Genomic DNA, 14946 nt, shown 5'->3' with positions numbered 1-14946 from the left:
CTAATTACGAAGTGCGGGCTAGTGTTATGGATACTTGACTCAAAATCTATGCCTATAATCCACTGATGAAGGGATGAATCAAGCTCAGTATGGAACGAACTTTGAAAAACACAAAAAAGGCCCCAGCGAGAAGAAACCTAGCTCCCTTCCTTGGCCTCGACTTCTAAATGGAGCGTGTGCATTGTGTCACGATCATGCTTGTCTAGGGTGTATTGTCTGTGGCCGCATGCTCATGCCACGCCATACTCTTTATGCCATGCCATGCAGAACCCTTTATTTTATTTCACGTTGTATTGTTTTACCATCGGATCTTCTCTTGACTATTCAACGAAATTATGTTTAGGCCTATTAGACCAAAATCGCCAGTCGCCAACTCCTCCCATCTAGATTTTGTATGACCGCTGGACATGTATATACCTGCCAAACCTAAATCGCCTCAAAATATATTATAGAGGGATGTGACTAGTTGTCAATTCTTTTTACCCGAGTTATATGATATTTAAGTTGTGGTGCTTCCTTTTCGGCTTATAGCCATATAAATACTTTCAAACTTTCCGAGTTATATGATATTAAAGCTGTGGTGCTTCCTTTTTTGTTTATAGCCATATAACTACTTTCAAACTTCTTTCAAACTTTTTTCCAATCTCGCTTTCAAACTCTGATTTCTAAAACCTTTTCTCCAATAGGCGACTCGAATTCAAATTGGCTTGACTCACTCCGTATTGGGAGTGAATGCCAAACCTTTTCTCCAATAGGCGACCCAAATTGGCTTAACTCACTCCATATTGGGAATGAATGCCGCACAATCGCAAAAGTTTGATGCCAAAAAAAGTGCGATTGTGACACATTGCACGTCTTTGGTCCCTAATGAATCCATTTGATTCGAACTGGTTTACTCCTAACCTAACTAAAATATTTATAAGCTACAAAGCTAAATAAATCCAAATTCATGGACTTGAATTGTTATCGCTATAAAGAAACAAATTTCATATGAAATGATTTAGAACTATTAATACTTCATTAAAATATTTTTCATGTCTGAGTAAACTTTTATTATAAGATCAACAGAACTTTTGTGACCCACAAAAGCCTCAACTCAAAGACTATCAAAGGTTCAATCTTGATTTAACTAAGATCAATGGCGAATTCGAGAATAAAACTATAGAAAGGAAGGCAAGGGATGCAGTGAAATGAAAAAAAAAGTCCATCAGATTCTCCAACATTGGCACAGATGATAATGGAAACTTACGCGGCTGCAGTGATGCATTCAATGGCCTGCTTGCATATACCAGTCATGGTCGCTTCAGGGCCATACACCTACAACAGAACATGGATGAAATATCAGTACTGAATGTTAAAATGCATCAAAAGTTGAGGTAAAACGAGTGTTCGAGGGCGGTACCTCGATTGGAACGCCTAGTTCTTCTCCGAGTGCTCGCATTTTGGCCAACCCCCTCTGGTAGTTTGGACCTCCTCTCCTTACATATATATTCATTCTTGCTGCTTTAAGCTTTGCTTCCTGAACAAGTTCGGATGTTTAGCTGACAATGGCGGAAAAGAATTATGGTTTGTTTTGGAACTTAATTACTAGATCTTACCTTCTCCTTCAAGGCCCTGATTATGCCGTTAAAAGTAGCAGCTACGTCGGTAAAGTTAGCTATTCCTCCTCCAATCACAAGCGCTCTACTACGACCATCGGGATCTGCAGTTGCACACTACCAAAAAGACGAAAAAAAGGAAGAAAAGGGCCTGAGTATGAAACTTTGCTCGTCATTGGTATCGCGATGAACGAGTCATTCTGATCATCTGATCTTAAGGTGGAGGAAGAGTGCTTACATCAATTACAACTCTGGCATACTGCAAGACCTCCTCTTCATTTGGTGCTCCACTGTATTCAGCATAATTCCCTAGCTCGGAGGCGTAACCAAGATCTCCAACCTTATAGAAACAAGAAAGTTTCATTAGTACGTAATAACAGGACACGGAGTTAAGAGGACTCGATCTTGCAAGTGTACCGTGTCTGCATATATGACACTTGCACCTCCTCCTGCAACCATGGTCCATATTCTTCCTTTTGGGTTCAAGACAGTGAATTTCAATGATGCACTAGTCTGCAGGTAAAGTAAATGTAAATACATATCATCTGAATTCAATTCAATCTTAGAGAATTGGATAGTTAGGAATCGATGTGTATTGTGTCTTGTTCAAGGCGTGTTGCCCAATGACCGCATGCTTGTTGCATGCCAAAACCCTTGTGTTGTATCACTTTATTGCTTTCCTTGACCACTTTCATGATGTATAGTTTCTTTACTGTATTATTTTCTAAGTGTACGACGTTTCGGCAGAATCATGTCTACGCCTAATAGACCTGAAATGCCTCAGAATGTACTATAGAAGGTGCGACTAGTCGTCGATCCTTCCTACTCGGAGTTATATGCTACTAAGCCGCTGTGTTGCTTTTTTCGCTTATAGCCTATAACATTGCTTTCTTCATTTCTCTCCATCTTGCTTTCAAACTCTCTTTCTAAAATCTCTCTTTACCTCCATTTTCTATAATCTTCTCAATGCGGGGCTAGAGGCTTGGATATACGTTGTCCGGTTGAAGTTGACACAATTTCGAGTTGGCCAACTAACTCAATGGTGAGAGTGAGTGCCACACAATCGCTTACAAACATCCTATAAGAGAACGATTGTGACACATTGGGACTACATGATTTCACCTCAGCTTTGGAATATTTAATATCCTTGATTCAAAACAGAATCCTCAGAGTTCTCTATCAGAACTCAGATATAAAAGTGTATATGAAAATGTGGATGCCGGAGAACTATAAACGCGGATAAGTCTTACTTCAAATAAAAACAGTCGCTTTTCAGAGATGAAAGTAGGACAAGATTCGTAAGACGTTTGTAGAAAAATGTATAGGACAGGAAACCCTTTCTGACCTTTTCGTCTAGGCCATGAATAAAGCTTTCTGTTGCATTCATAACCCTTCCAAATGGTAACGGAAACTCGAGATCACCCCACCTACAGAGATAATGCAGTTTATGATGACAATATATAGTATAGCTCATGCATTAAAGGAATTAATAGTATTGAAAAAAAATCACATCATCTGTTTTTTAAGCAAAGAAAAATGTTCTACTTTTTGAAGTTCTTAAAAGTAGCAGTATCATCTAGTTCGCCTCTCATGTCCAATGGATAAGGCTTCCCATCAACCAATGTGAAGGGATTCATTTCCAGAAAAGTGAAGTCCAAATCTGCAAATATGGATCCAAGAATTGAGATGGAGTTCTACAAGCTGCTAATTTCTTTCTTCCAGAATTTCCAATATCAGGAAAAAGAATAAAGTAGAGCACCTTGAAATAGAGCAAAAACAGACTTGATAAAGTCCTCAATTTCCCCCTTGATCTGGATTAAACAAGTAAACTTCATGTCAACTCTCTACAGCTATAGTGAGCACAAAACACTACGGTACGATGAAGTTCATTCAGGGTTCCGGAATCCTATGCTAGAACAATGAGCAGCAGGAATTTGAATTAGAACTGTTTATGTTGAAAGTACCTCTAAAGGAAGCGTGGCAACAAGTGGGGCGCACACTTCCGATGTAAGGGATGCTCCTGTCGGAACAAATATGGTCTTGACCTACACATAGCATCATGAATTAGGAAACTAAAAGATCACGTGATGGAGAAAGAACGAACTCGAGTTTCTAAGCACTCAGCCATACCTTATCCCAGTTCTCTTCGATATCAATTCCTCCACATTCTGAAAAGCTTAGATTACAGCCAAGCCGTTCTGAGACAATATTCAGATAGAATTCTTCCTTGTGTGGGACGAAGGGCTCGACGATAAACGTCGTAATGGGTCCTTTACATCCACCCATCTCCACCTAGTGAGGAATTAAGAACAGAAAGGAATAATGTACTCCCTAAAGCAGAAAAAGTAATGTAAAATGGACTAAAATGATGATGAAGAACAATAGAACGTAGATAATAGTACCACTTTCCCTAGGCGTTCCTTAACAAAACCAGTTACTTCAGCAAAATCTAGGTTTAGTGCAACTAAACCGCTTTTACCACGCTTTCCAAACAACATGTCAGGCTTCACAACCAATTTCGACGATGACAGCCACGGTTCCTTCTCAACTATCTCGTTGAAATCGGTTGAATCTCTGACCTAGTATGTCGAAAATGAAGCATTGTTGTAAACGAAACAAAATTAGATACAATCTAGATTGTGATTTTATATGATATTCAAAACTTCCTTAAATTTCTGGTCTCATCTCGTCGACAGACATTAATTGAAGTAATGGCGCCAATTTTCCCCAAGAAATGTGAAACAGAAAGAGTAAACCACAGATCCAGAGAAGCAAAACGTAACTCAAAGGATCCTACATCTCCATTAGCGGCGAAGAAAAACAAAACTCACCTGAGCTGATTTGATCGGTAAATCACGGCCAGAAATTCTTTTGAAGTGCTCCTTCAACAGTCTCTTCGAATCGTACTCTCTGATCTTCTTGCGCGCCATTTCTCAAACCTAGATTGCACCAGAGAAGAAATCCATTAGCAAATCGCGAAAACAAAACATGAAACCAACCGTATTCAACAAATTGCTTAAAGATCATAAGATTTGAACATGCAGAAAATAAGAAATCCCGATCAGAAACAGGAATCAGAGAAAAGGTAGAGAAATCCTTACGGATTGGTGGTGAGTTGGGTTAAACTGCGATCTAATCGAGATTTGAAGTTGAAATCTACAGATTCAACTGTATATGTATTTATAATCGTTGAATATGATAAAAAAATTGCCATTTTCCCTTCAACAAGCAGCAAATTTATGGTCACGTTCTGTACCTACCACACCAAACAACTGAACTAACCCTTCCTTGACAGGTAATTTTCATTTATTTCCCCAATATAATAATTTTACATTTTTCCAGAAAAAAATACCAATTATTCAATATGTTTTTGCATTTTCCTTTTATTTTATTTTTCGTTAATTTTAAAATATTTTGAAAAGGAAAACTAAATTAATAAAAATATCAATATAAATTATTGTTAAATTAATAAAAATATCAATAAATTTTATATTCTAAAATTTAAAAAGTACACTTAAACTTTTATTAAAATTTTAATAATATTTTAATAATATTTTAAAAATAAGTTAGAATTTTAAAAAGTACCTTCTACTCTTATTTTTATTATAATATTTAAAATTATAAATTTTAAAAATAGCATTAACATTATTAACCTTTGTAAAATAAATAACTGTCATCAATATATCGATAAAAACTGTTTACGTACCCCTAAAAAATAATTTTTATATTTTTTAATGTTACGTTTTAAAGTTCATGAGTATTTTTTTTAATACAGTATTAACGATTTTAGCTATACACTAATAATAAAAGTATTTCATAACTTAACAAATAAAAAAATAAAAAAACTTATATTTTTTATATATATTTTTTTAAATGAAGTATTTTTGTAATTTTAAAAGTGTTAAAGAGTATTAAAAATTTATAAATGGTGTTTGTTCTCCTCCCCAATTAAGGTGGGATATCACAATCCACCCCATTCAGGACCCAACGTCCTCGCTGACACTCTTTTCTTCCTCCAATCGATGTGGGATCGCCCCAAAATCCTCTCCTCCCCAACCGATGTGGGACATCACAATCCACCCCCTGGGACCGCCCCAAATCCTCTCCTTCCCAACCAATGTGGGACATCACAATCCACCCCTTCAGGACCCAACGTCCTTGCTGGCACTCTTTCCTTCCTCCAATCGATGTGAGATCACCTCCAAATCCACCCCCCTTTGGGCCCAACGTCATTACTGGCACACCGCCTCGTGTCTACCCCATTCGGGGAACAACGAGAAGGCTGACACATCATCCGGAATCTGGCTATGATACCATTTGTAACGACCCAGATCCACCGCTAGCAGATATTGTTCTTTTTGGGCTTTCCCTTTCGGGCTTCCCCTCAAGGCTTTAAAACGCGTCTGCTAGGGGGAAGGTTTCCACACCCTTATAAATGGTGGTTTGTTTTCCTCCCAACCAATGTGGGACATCACATATACCCGCTTGAAATTAAGTTGATTATTATCTAGTATTTTTACTAATAAAATATTATTATTATTATTATTTTTTGTGTTTTATATTTTTAAGTAGAAGTTATATTAAAAAAAATTATATATTAAAAAATAAAAATAATAAAATAAGAAATATGTTGTTTAAATTATATAAACGTGAAAATTGCTTTGCACGTGGGAGTTTTAGAAAATTTTAGAGGAAGAAAATGAAAATCTAAAATAGAAAAAAAAAATGAAAATAAAAGAAAGAAGAAAGGGAAAGAAGCACTACTGGACTTCTAGGGCTTGCCACGAGCTTGTTGGGTAATTTCATTCATCCCCAAATTTGATTCTCATCGCATTTCTGATTTGCAGCGGAATTATTGGATCAGGTATTATTTTCCTCGATTCTTCATTTCGTGATCTATGTTTCGCGGTTTCCTTCTAATGTCGCCGATTGATTTCGTCTGGACATAGGGTCGTACAGACCTTGGGGAACGAGGAAATTTTGACTGAAAACTTGTGGCTCAATTTGAGGACTTGAATTTCTGGAGTATATTGACAAAAAAGGTTGAAAAATGGACGGTATGGAGCTGTGGAAGGTTCAGGTGGATCAATTGAAGGTTCAGATGGAGCAATGGCTGGAACAAGGCTCGGAGATTGTTCGCCAAATTCCCCCGATTCAACTCTACGTTGGGGTTGGTGTGTTGTTATTGACGACTCTACTTCTCTTATTCAGTGAGTCTCCTCTTTATCATCGCTTTCTGTAATTGTATATCGCGAAGAAATTTGGAATTTGAAATTGATTCTCCTCCACTCTGCAGCTCGCTTGTTCAAGGGCAGAAAATCGAATACCATTGTACTTAGTGGGCTCAGTGGAAGCGGGAAAACTGTTCTTTTCTATCAAGTAAGCCTCTGCATTACTGGTTTGTTCATTCAAACACTAACCTGCCCTGTTAATTTATCGAGAATTTGACAACTGGAAATGATTGGCCTGAGATATTTGATTCATTAGTCTTTTGCTGTGAGATCCGACATCGGTTGGAGAGACCTTCCTTATAAGGATGTGGAAACCTCTCCCTAGTAGACACGTTTTAAAACCGGGAGGCTGACGATAATATGTAACGAGTCAAAACGGACAATGTTTACTAGCGGTGGGTTTGAGTAGTTACAAATAGTATCAGAGCCAGACACCGAACGGTGTGCCAACGAGGACGCTGGCCCCGAAGGGGGTGGATTGTAAGATACCACATCGGTTGGTTGGAGAGGGGAACGAAACATTTCTTCTAAGGGTGTAGAAACCTCTCCTTAGTAGACGCGTTTTAAAACCGTGAGGCTGACGGCGATACGTAACGAGTCAAAACGGATAATATTTGCTAGCGGTGGGTTTGAGCTGTTACAAATGGTATTAGAGCCAGACACCGAACGGTATGCCAGTGAGGACACTGGGCCCCAAGGGGTGGATTGTGAGATACCACATCGGTCGTTTGGAGAGGGGAACGAAACATTTCTTATAAGGGTGTAGAAACCTCACCTTAGTAGACGCGTTTTAAAACCGTGAGGCTGACGGCGATACGTAACGAGTCAAAGCGGATAATATTTGCTAGTGGCGGATTTGGGCGGTTACAAATGTTATCAAAGGCAGACTCCCGACAGTGTGCCAGCAAGGACACTGAGCCCCAAGCGGGGTGGATTGTGAGATCCCACATTGGTCGGTTGGAGAGAAGAACGAAACATTTTTTAAAAGGGTGTGGAAACCTCTCCCTAGTAGACGCGTTTTAAAACCGTGAGGCTGACGGCGATACGTAACGAGTCAAAGCGGATAATATTTGCTAGTGGTGGGTTTAGGCTGTTACATTTGCATACTTTGTTTACTTTTGTTCGAATTGAATGATTAAGCCTTTTACGATATGAGTTTCTGCACCATCTCTTCAAGAAGTAGCCTTAAATGCACTAATGTTATTTTGGAACTCTGTCCCCATTGCATATAAGAATGCCCCTTCTGTTCTCGACCTATTCTTCAAGGTCTGTTAAGAAGTTAGTAAAACAGTGTCCGTGCACGCTTTTGACTTTGTGTTATGGATCACGGTGTCTGATGTACTCGATATTTCAAAGTTTAATTTAATGATTGATTGGATGCTGACAATGTTGTTATGTATAATTAAAGACCAAGCATAAATCCTATTGGGTTTATGGTGATGCTTCATAGCTTCCTAGATGTTCTGCTATCCTTTATGATGTTTTTATGCCTTTGCAGCTTCGTGATGGTTCTTCTCATCAGGGTACTGTTACATCAATGGAACCCAATGAGGGCACTTTTGTGCTTCATTCTGAAATACCGAAGGTAATTTGTTTTCTAGAACGGATTTTCATGAAATTAGAATGCTCGACTTCTGATTCATTACGGCTTCGAAACTAATACGAACAACGCTGTGTGGTTTCTGTTTTCAGCAGCCTTAACATTTTTCTTACATTACTTGATCAGACATAAACTGACAGATATTTTTCTCTATGTTTGCCTTGGTAGAAGGACAAACTGAAGCCTGTTCATCTTATTGATGTCCCTGGACACTCTCGTCTTCGAGCCAAACTAGATGACTTCTTGCCTCAAGCAGCTGGTGTTGTCTTTGTGGTGGATGCTTTGGATTTTTTACCCAACTGTCGTGCAGCTTCAGAGTAAGGGATTAGTCCTCTCCGACTTTTTGTTTATACGTGCGCACATTTACTATATGAATGTAGAAGCTTCGAGTCTCACGAGTCCTGCATGGTTGTGTAACATGAGCTCGAGTATCCCGAGTTCTCACATTCCTCTCCCTGTAAAACATCCAATTTCATAATAGAAGGCATGCTCTTTGCAACATAAGCACTCACGTGTGCTGTACATATCTGATGCAATTCGTGCTCATGTACACGAACGAGCTCAGAAATAAATGTCTCATGTCATTAGTTAAATCTAATTCGATCTCTCTTGAAGGTACCTCTATGACATCCTGACTAATGCGAGTGTCGTGAAGAAGAAGATCCCTGTCCTGATACTATGCAATAAAACAGACAAGGTGACAGCCCACACAAAGGAGTTTATCAATAGGCAGATGGAAAAAGAGATGTAAGGCTTTCAACTCTCTCCATAATAGGAACATTCTTTTCATTATCTGTTAAGCAAATGATTGAAATCTCACATCGGTCGGAGACAGGAACGAAACATTCCTTATAAGGGTGTGGAAACCTCTCCCTATCAGACGCGTTTTAAAACCTTAGGGGAAGCCCAAAACGGAAAGCCCAAAGAGGACATTTGCTAGTGGTGAGCTTGGGCTGTTACAAATGGTAACAGAGCCAGACACCGGGCAGTGTGCCAGCGAGGACGCTAGGCCCTCAAGGGGGTGGATTGTGAGATCCCACATCGGTTGGAGAGGGGAACGAAGCATTCTTTATAAGGGTGTGGAAACCTCTAGGTAGGCGTGTTTTAAAACCTTAGGAGAAACCCAGAAGGGAAAAGCCCAAAGAGAAGGTAATATTTGCTAGCGGTGAGCTTAGGTTGTTACAAATAGTATCAGAGCCAGACACTGGGCGTGTGCCAGCGAGGACGCTAGGCCCTCAAGGGGGTGGATTGTGAGATGCCACATCGGTTGGGGAGGAGAGAGAAGCATTCCAAAACCTTGGGGGAAGCTCAAAAGGGAAAACCCAAAGAGGACAATATCTGCTAGCGGTGGGCTTGGGCTTGGGCTGTTACCATCATTATCTGCCATACATTGATTATAATGTTATTTCAATTCCCGACCTTGTGTCTTCTACGATTGTACAGCGACAAATTACGAGTATCGAGAAGCGCGATCTCAGATGCTGATATGTCGAATGACTTCACACTCGGGGTACCTGGGAAAGCATTTTCGTTCACACAGTGCCATAACAAAGTTTCAGTCGCTGAAGCCTCTGGATTAACAGGTGAAGTATCTGAGGTGGAGCAATTTATAAGGGAAAACGTGAAGTCCTAGAGCCTGTATCTTCGACTCTACATGATGACTGGTACTCTTTTTCCCTTCCAATATAAACTACAATATTTGTGCTTGAGATTTCCGAATTGCATCCCATTTTTTTTGTAGTGCATAAGACTGAAGAAATTGTATGTCCATGCCTTCTTCCCTTGTTGATAAAACACCAGAAGTATAGCGGGAAACAGTCATACAATGTCATAGAAAGCCAAAAAGAAACGATGTTTGCTTAAATAATAGAATTTGAGATGTTGTTGCCTTGTGTTCTGGTATACTTGAAATCAATAGGTGTCAACCTTGCTTGCTATATTTGTAAATATGACGATTTTTTCCTTCAAAATTTCATGTGCGTATTCAAACGTTCTTTTTGTACCCGTGTCTATCGTTATTCGATTTTATAATCCCTAATAATAGTATATCATAAGAACGGTCTATCACCGATAGACTATTTTTATTTTACTGACCATCTCTCTGTGTATCGTTAAAAGACCATTTTTACGTCAATTGATGATAAATAGTTCGTGTCTATTCTTCATAATCCATTAATATGTTCATCGGCGGTAGTTTTCTATTACTGATAGGCTGTTTTTATGTTTATTAGCCATCATTTCTACGTGTTTGGTAGTCTATTATTTATGTCTATCACTAACAAAAATATTGATCGTCAATGATAAACATGAATGATTGGGAGTTTATCGTTGATAGATCTTAATTAGTGATGGATTTATATTAATAGATGTCTATTGTGGAAAGACTAACGACATTGAGATATGTCGATGTGGTATGTCAATATTAAATATAATAGCCATTGGGTATGCAAACAAACCATGGTGGACCTTAGTGCGAGAGGTCACTTATAAACAGTGATAGACCTCGATCATTCATAGATTGAAATCACGGGTAGACTTGCGACGAGATGTATTTATTACATCATTGTACTATATTTGAATTGTACTTGATTTGCTATATATATATTTTTTTAAATGTTAGATTGTCATACATGCAATTGCTTCAAACATGAGCGTGTCATTTTATTAATATTAAGTATACTTCTAGTATATCAGAAGCTAATCTCGCAATTTATACCCGCTAAAACATGTGTATTTTTTTAGTAATATTTTGAGTAACGACTTGATATTAGATATATCCATTCAGTTTAGGTAAAATATGAGCGTATCATTTTAGTATTATTTAGTATATCAACATCATATTAGATATCAATCAACATTCATTTGAGCTAACAAGAGTATCATTTTAGTAGTTTTTTTAAAAGTATATCAACCGTATCTCGTCAATCAAATCAATTTCGTTTGAAGTACAATATGTGTATAATTTTAGTAATATTTCGAGTTATCAAAACTATATTCAACACCAATCAATATTCATTTGAGGCGTGCACTCATTTTAACAACATTTTTTATATCAATAAGCTATTAAGAATAGTTGTATCAATTTCAATAATATCAACTATCACGAGTATATAATTCTTTTCAATTTTTAAAATTAAAAAAAATATAATAATTTAGTTCAGTATCTAACAATTTATTCACTATATTTTTTAATTTGTAACGTTCTCATTTTAAATTAATGATAAGAACAAATTTAAATATAGAACTGGGGAAATGATATCCCTTTTAACCGAGTGAATTAACCCAACTCATAGTTTAGGTTAGGTTATAAACTTATTTGGGTTAGGTTGAGTACGATCTAAAAATATATTGAATTGAATATAATAAATTAAAAAATATATTGAATGGAATATAATAAATTAAAATATATATTTTTACTTAATATGATTATATTCACGTATATTTAATTTTTTTTATTTTTATTTAAATTCATAATTATTTTTTATTATTTATTCAAACTAAATCTTAATTAAATATTTTAAAATAAATATATCAATATTTTATAAATCGATATTTTACTTTTACTAAAAATAAAAATTTGAATAAAAAAATCAATAAAAAAAAGTACATAAAACGCAGACCTTCACGAATAAAACGCAGAAGAAAAACGTAAATATTATAAAATTTTAGATTTGAAAATTATATTATAATATTATTCTGAATTAAAAAGGATCCCAGAAACCCTAGAAGGACGAACGCCCACCTATAAAAGGCAATCATTCTTCACCCAAACCCTCGTTACTCCAATTCAGCCGTGGAGCTCTGCAGGCAAGCCTCCCAACCATGCAGATCTTCGTGAAAACCCTAACGGGTAAGACCATCACCCTAGAGGTCGAGAGCTCCGATACCATCGACAATGTCAAGGCCAAGATCCAGGACAAGGAGGGAATTCCGCCGGACCAGCAGCGTCTGATTTTTGCCGGAAAGCAGCTTGAGGACGGCCGAACCCTCGCCGACTACAACATCCAGAAGGAATCCACGCTTCACCTTGTTCTCCGTCTCAGGGGAGGCGCCAAGAAGCGTAAGAAGAAGACCTACACCAAGCCGAAGAAGATCAAGCACAAGCATAAGAAGGTCAAGCTTGCCGTTCTCCAGTTCTACAAGGTCGATGACTCTGGAAAGGTACAGAGGCTGAGGAAGGAGTGCCCTAATGCCGAGTGCGGCGCTGGAACTTTCATGGCTAACCACTTTGACCGCCACTACTGTGGTAAATGTGGTTTGACCTACGTTTACAACAAAGCTGGTGGTGATTAGGTTTATCGTTGTTTTTCATCATGTTTTTGTTTTATCTAAACGTTTTATGTTGTTGAATTTATCTAGAATTTCTACTCCAGCTTGTGGAGTTCAGTTTTTGACATGGATTTTGATTTCTTAAAGTCTATTTACTACCGTTTTCAGTAAGATCCACATACTTAGTATTTTGCGATTCTTATCCTTGACATAATGTTTCATTTGGTTCTTAGTTTCATAGATTATATGCCTTCTCGTCAACATAATAAATTTGTGCTGAAAGATATATCTGCTGCTCCCTGTGCGACTAGTAAGATGTGATGTTTAGTAGTTCTTAAGTCTGTTTTATGTTTATTTATGTTAATCGTTCTTGTGTGTAATTTGAATCTTCAACGATCCAGATGTTCACATCTTCTCAATTGTCGTTGCTGTATACAACAGTTCATTTGCAACAACACAAGATTTTGTGTCCTGTATCCATGATTTAGTACTTGGGTCTTGTATGTTCTGTAGTTTGAAACTGTTCTATTGTCTTCTTGGGTCTCTTATCAATAAGTATTTGATAGACTCTCGATTGGGCATATCTATGTTCACCATTGTGACCAAATTAATATGATTTGCTGCTAGGAATAAGCAATTTTGACTGCCAAATTTTCATTGATTGATCAATGTGCTTGTATTAGAAGAGGCGAGAAGTTGTTTGATTCTTGTTTTAGCTGTTGTGCTTGGTAGCAGTGATGCATTATGTTCACGTTTATCTGAGTTCAATTAAGCTTCATTTGTGATGAACTTTGTAATTGCTTACTCCAGGACCAATATCTGAGAATTTTAAGTACAGAACTTGTTCTTTGTTTCGTCAACACTACTATATCTGATCTGTATATTCTACTGCTCTTAATCATCTGTGGCAGATTCAAGTTATAGAAACCTTCAATCTGTGTGTTCTTCAGTTGGTTGTATGCGAACTTAAGTCTTTGCAGATTCTTTGATGCCTTGAATTTATGAACTGAAATTGTTTTGAATTCTGTCAGCTGACCTATTTATGCTAGTAATCTGTACTGTTTCCATACCCTGGAAGCCTAGAACTGATCTGGGTATTTCTTCTTTTTAGCTTTGAAAATGAGTCCATAAAAATCTTGGAACTCATTTTTTCTGGTTTAATTGTTCGTTTAAATGTTATAAAATTGTTTTTTGAACGAATGTTTGGTACTGTAATTTGTATTGAAAAGCATGGATCTTGGCAGATTTCATTGTTGTTTTTTGTAATGTAACAAAGAACCCTATTTCCCCAAATTTCTTATGAAAATTGGGCAATTAGGATGTTTACGTTATAGGTAAGTTTTTTTTTTTTTTATGTTCTGAAAAATATTTTGATTGATTTGATGTCCTAAAATTGTTCTAATAGATTGAATGAAAATAAACCTTTATTATTCGGATCCAACTTCATTGAACTCTGATCCCAATATCTTAAAACTCTAATCCACTATTAGTAGATATTGTCTGTTTTGATATGTTATGTATCGACGACAGTCTCTTAGTTTTAAAACGCTTCTATAGAAGTTTCTACACTCTTATAAAGAATGTTTTTCTCCGACCAATGTGATTTCTCACAATTCATCCCTTTGGGGTCCAGAGTTGGCACACAGCTCGGTTTCTAGCTCTAATGCCAGTTATAACAACTTAAGTCCACTATGTCTGTTTTGGTCCGTTACGTATCGCTGCCTCTGCCTCACAAACGGTCCTATTAGGGAGAGGTTTCCACACCCTCATAAAAAATGGTTTGTCCCCCTCCAACGGTGGAATCTTACAACACATTGAAACTTCAATACCAAACTTCATAACACTGTAATGTCGCAGCAAATCTGCTATAAGTTTGGAGCTCTGTCTCCTTACTTAGAAACCTCTCTGCTTAGCTTTCCTCCTTCTAAGCTACAGACCCAGAGAGGTTTTGATTCTGAAACAATGAACCATCTCTTTGAACTGCCTGAACAGATTTGTTATGTGCACACCACTTTGTTGGTAAGTTGGTGTTCTTCCTTGTTATTCAGCTAATTCTGTTAGCGATTCTTCTTTAGGTCTGTCCTTTCATCGGGAAATGCAGGTCAGCGTGCCGTGCAGCTTGTCGATGTCGGTGTCGGTGTCGGTGATGATGATGTATGGCCAGTTCTCAAGTCTCCTTTCTGTCAACATGATGAAGGCCGCTCATGTTCCTCTCCATTTTTTGTCTTCTCTTTCTTGCAATGTGGTA

The 14946-nt window shown here is 37.5% G+C and overlaps 3 protein-coding genes across 5 annotated transcripts; 2 read left to right on the top strand and 1 right to left on the bottom strand.

Annotated features, from left to right (window-relative positions):
• Nucleotides 1-996: 996 nt before the first annotated feature.
• Nucleotides 997-4833, bottom strand: LOC111802379 (ATP-citrate synthase alpha chain protein 2). The gene is made up of 13 exons (XM_023686719.1): nt 4700-4833; nt 4430-4537; nt 4001-4177; nt 3729-3890; nt 3563-3643; nt 3358-3409; nt 3144-3258; nt 2944-3025; nt 2016-2111; nt 1837-1938; nt 1599-1715; nt 1403-1519; nt 997-1317 (listed from the first exon to the last, which is right to left on the bottom strand). Exons 2-13 carry the CDS (start codon nt 4526-4528, stop codon nt 1246-1248), a joined length of 1272 nt encoding a protein of 423 aa, XP_023542487.1. The 5' UTR covers nt 4529-4537; nt 4700-4833; the 3' UTR covers nt 997-1245.
• A 1497-nt stretch (nt 4834-6330) lies between these two features.
• Nucleotides 6331-10431, top strand: LOC111802381 (signal recognition particle receptor subunit beta-like). 3 transcript variants are annotated; one of them, XM_023686724.1, is made up of 8 exons: nt 6331-6462; nt 6548-6808; nt 6895-6977; nt 8328-8414; nt 8598-8746; nt 9045-9176; nt 9873-10093; nt 10171-10431. In XM_023686724.1, the coding sequence occupies exons 2-7, from the start codon at nt 6649-6651 to the stop codon at nt 10060-10062; spliced, it is 801 nt and encodes a 266-aa protein (XP_023542492.1). In that variant the 5' UTR covers nt 6331-6462; nt 6548-6648; the 3' UTR covers nt 10063-10093; nt 10171-10431. The 3 variants fall into 3 exon arrangements, with proteins under 3 accessions (XP_023542492.1, XP_023542493.1, XP_023542491.1); XM_023686725.1 differs by having other exon boundaries at nt 6558-6808; nt 9873-10431; XM_023686723.1 differs by having other exon boundaries at nt 9873-10431.
• Nucleotides 10432-12186: 1755 nt separating this feature from the next.
• LOC111802703 (ubiquitin-40S ribosomal protein S27a) lies at nt 12187-12898 on the top strand. Its single transcript, XM_023687167.1, has one exon. It carries the CDS (start codon nt 12252-12254, stop codon nt 12720-12722), a length of 471 nt encoding a protein of 156 aa, XP_023542935.1. The 5' UTR covers nt 12187-12251; the 3' UTR covers nt 12723-12898.
• The last annotated feature ends 2048 nt before the right edge of the window (nt 12899-14946 follow it).

Source organism: Cucurbita pepo, chromosome LG09 (assembly GCF_002806865.2).
Source record: "Cucurbita pepo subsp. pepo cultivar mu-cu-16 chromosome LG09, ASM280686v2, whole genome shotgun sequence".
Classification (NCBI taxonomy): domain Eukaryota; kingdom Viridiplantae; phylum Streptophyta; class Magnoliopsida; order Cucurbitales; family Cucurbitaceae; genus Cucurbita; species Cucurbita pepo.
Note: the sequence above shows the minus strand (reverse complement) of the source record. Positions and strands in the feature narration are given on the sequence as shown.

Bases quoted from the DNA above. Each gene is read 5' to 3' on its own strand.
- LOC111802379 (XM_023686719.1), bottom strand. From the start codon at position 4,528: ATGGCGCGCAAGAAGATCAGAGAGTACGATTCGAAGAGACTGTTGAAG. The intron at 3,891-4,000 runs GTACTATTATCT...ATTCCTCACTAG, and splicing joins AGGAACGCCTAGGGAAAGTG to GTGGAGATGGGTGGATGTAA. The intron at 3,410-3,562 runs GTACTTTCAACA...TGTTTAATCCAG, and splicing joins TTGCCACGCTTCCTTTAGAG to ATCAAGGGGGAAATTGAGGA.
- LOC111802703 (XM_023687167.1), top strand. From the start codon at position 12,252: ATGCAGATCTTCGTGAAAACCCTAACGGGTAAGACCATCACCCTAGAG.
- LOC111802381 (XM_023686725.1), top strand. From the start codon at position 6,649: ATGGACGGTATGGAGCTGTGGAAGGTTCAGGTGGATCAATTGAAGGTT. The intron at 6,809-6,894 runs GTGAGTCTCCTC...TCCACTCTGCAG, and splicing joins GACTCTACTTCTCTTATTCA to CTCGCTTGTTCAAGGGCAGA. The intron at 8,415-8,597 runs GTAATTTGTTTT...TTGCCTTGGTAG, and splicing joins TTCATTCTGAAATACCGAAG to AAGGACAAACTGAAGCCTGT.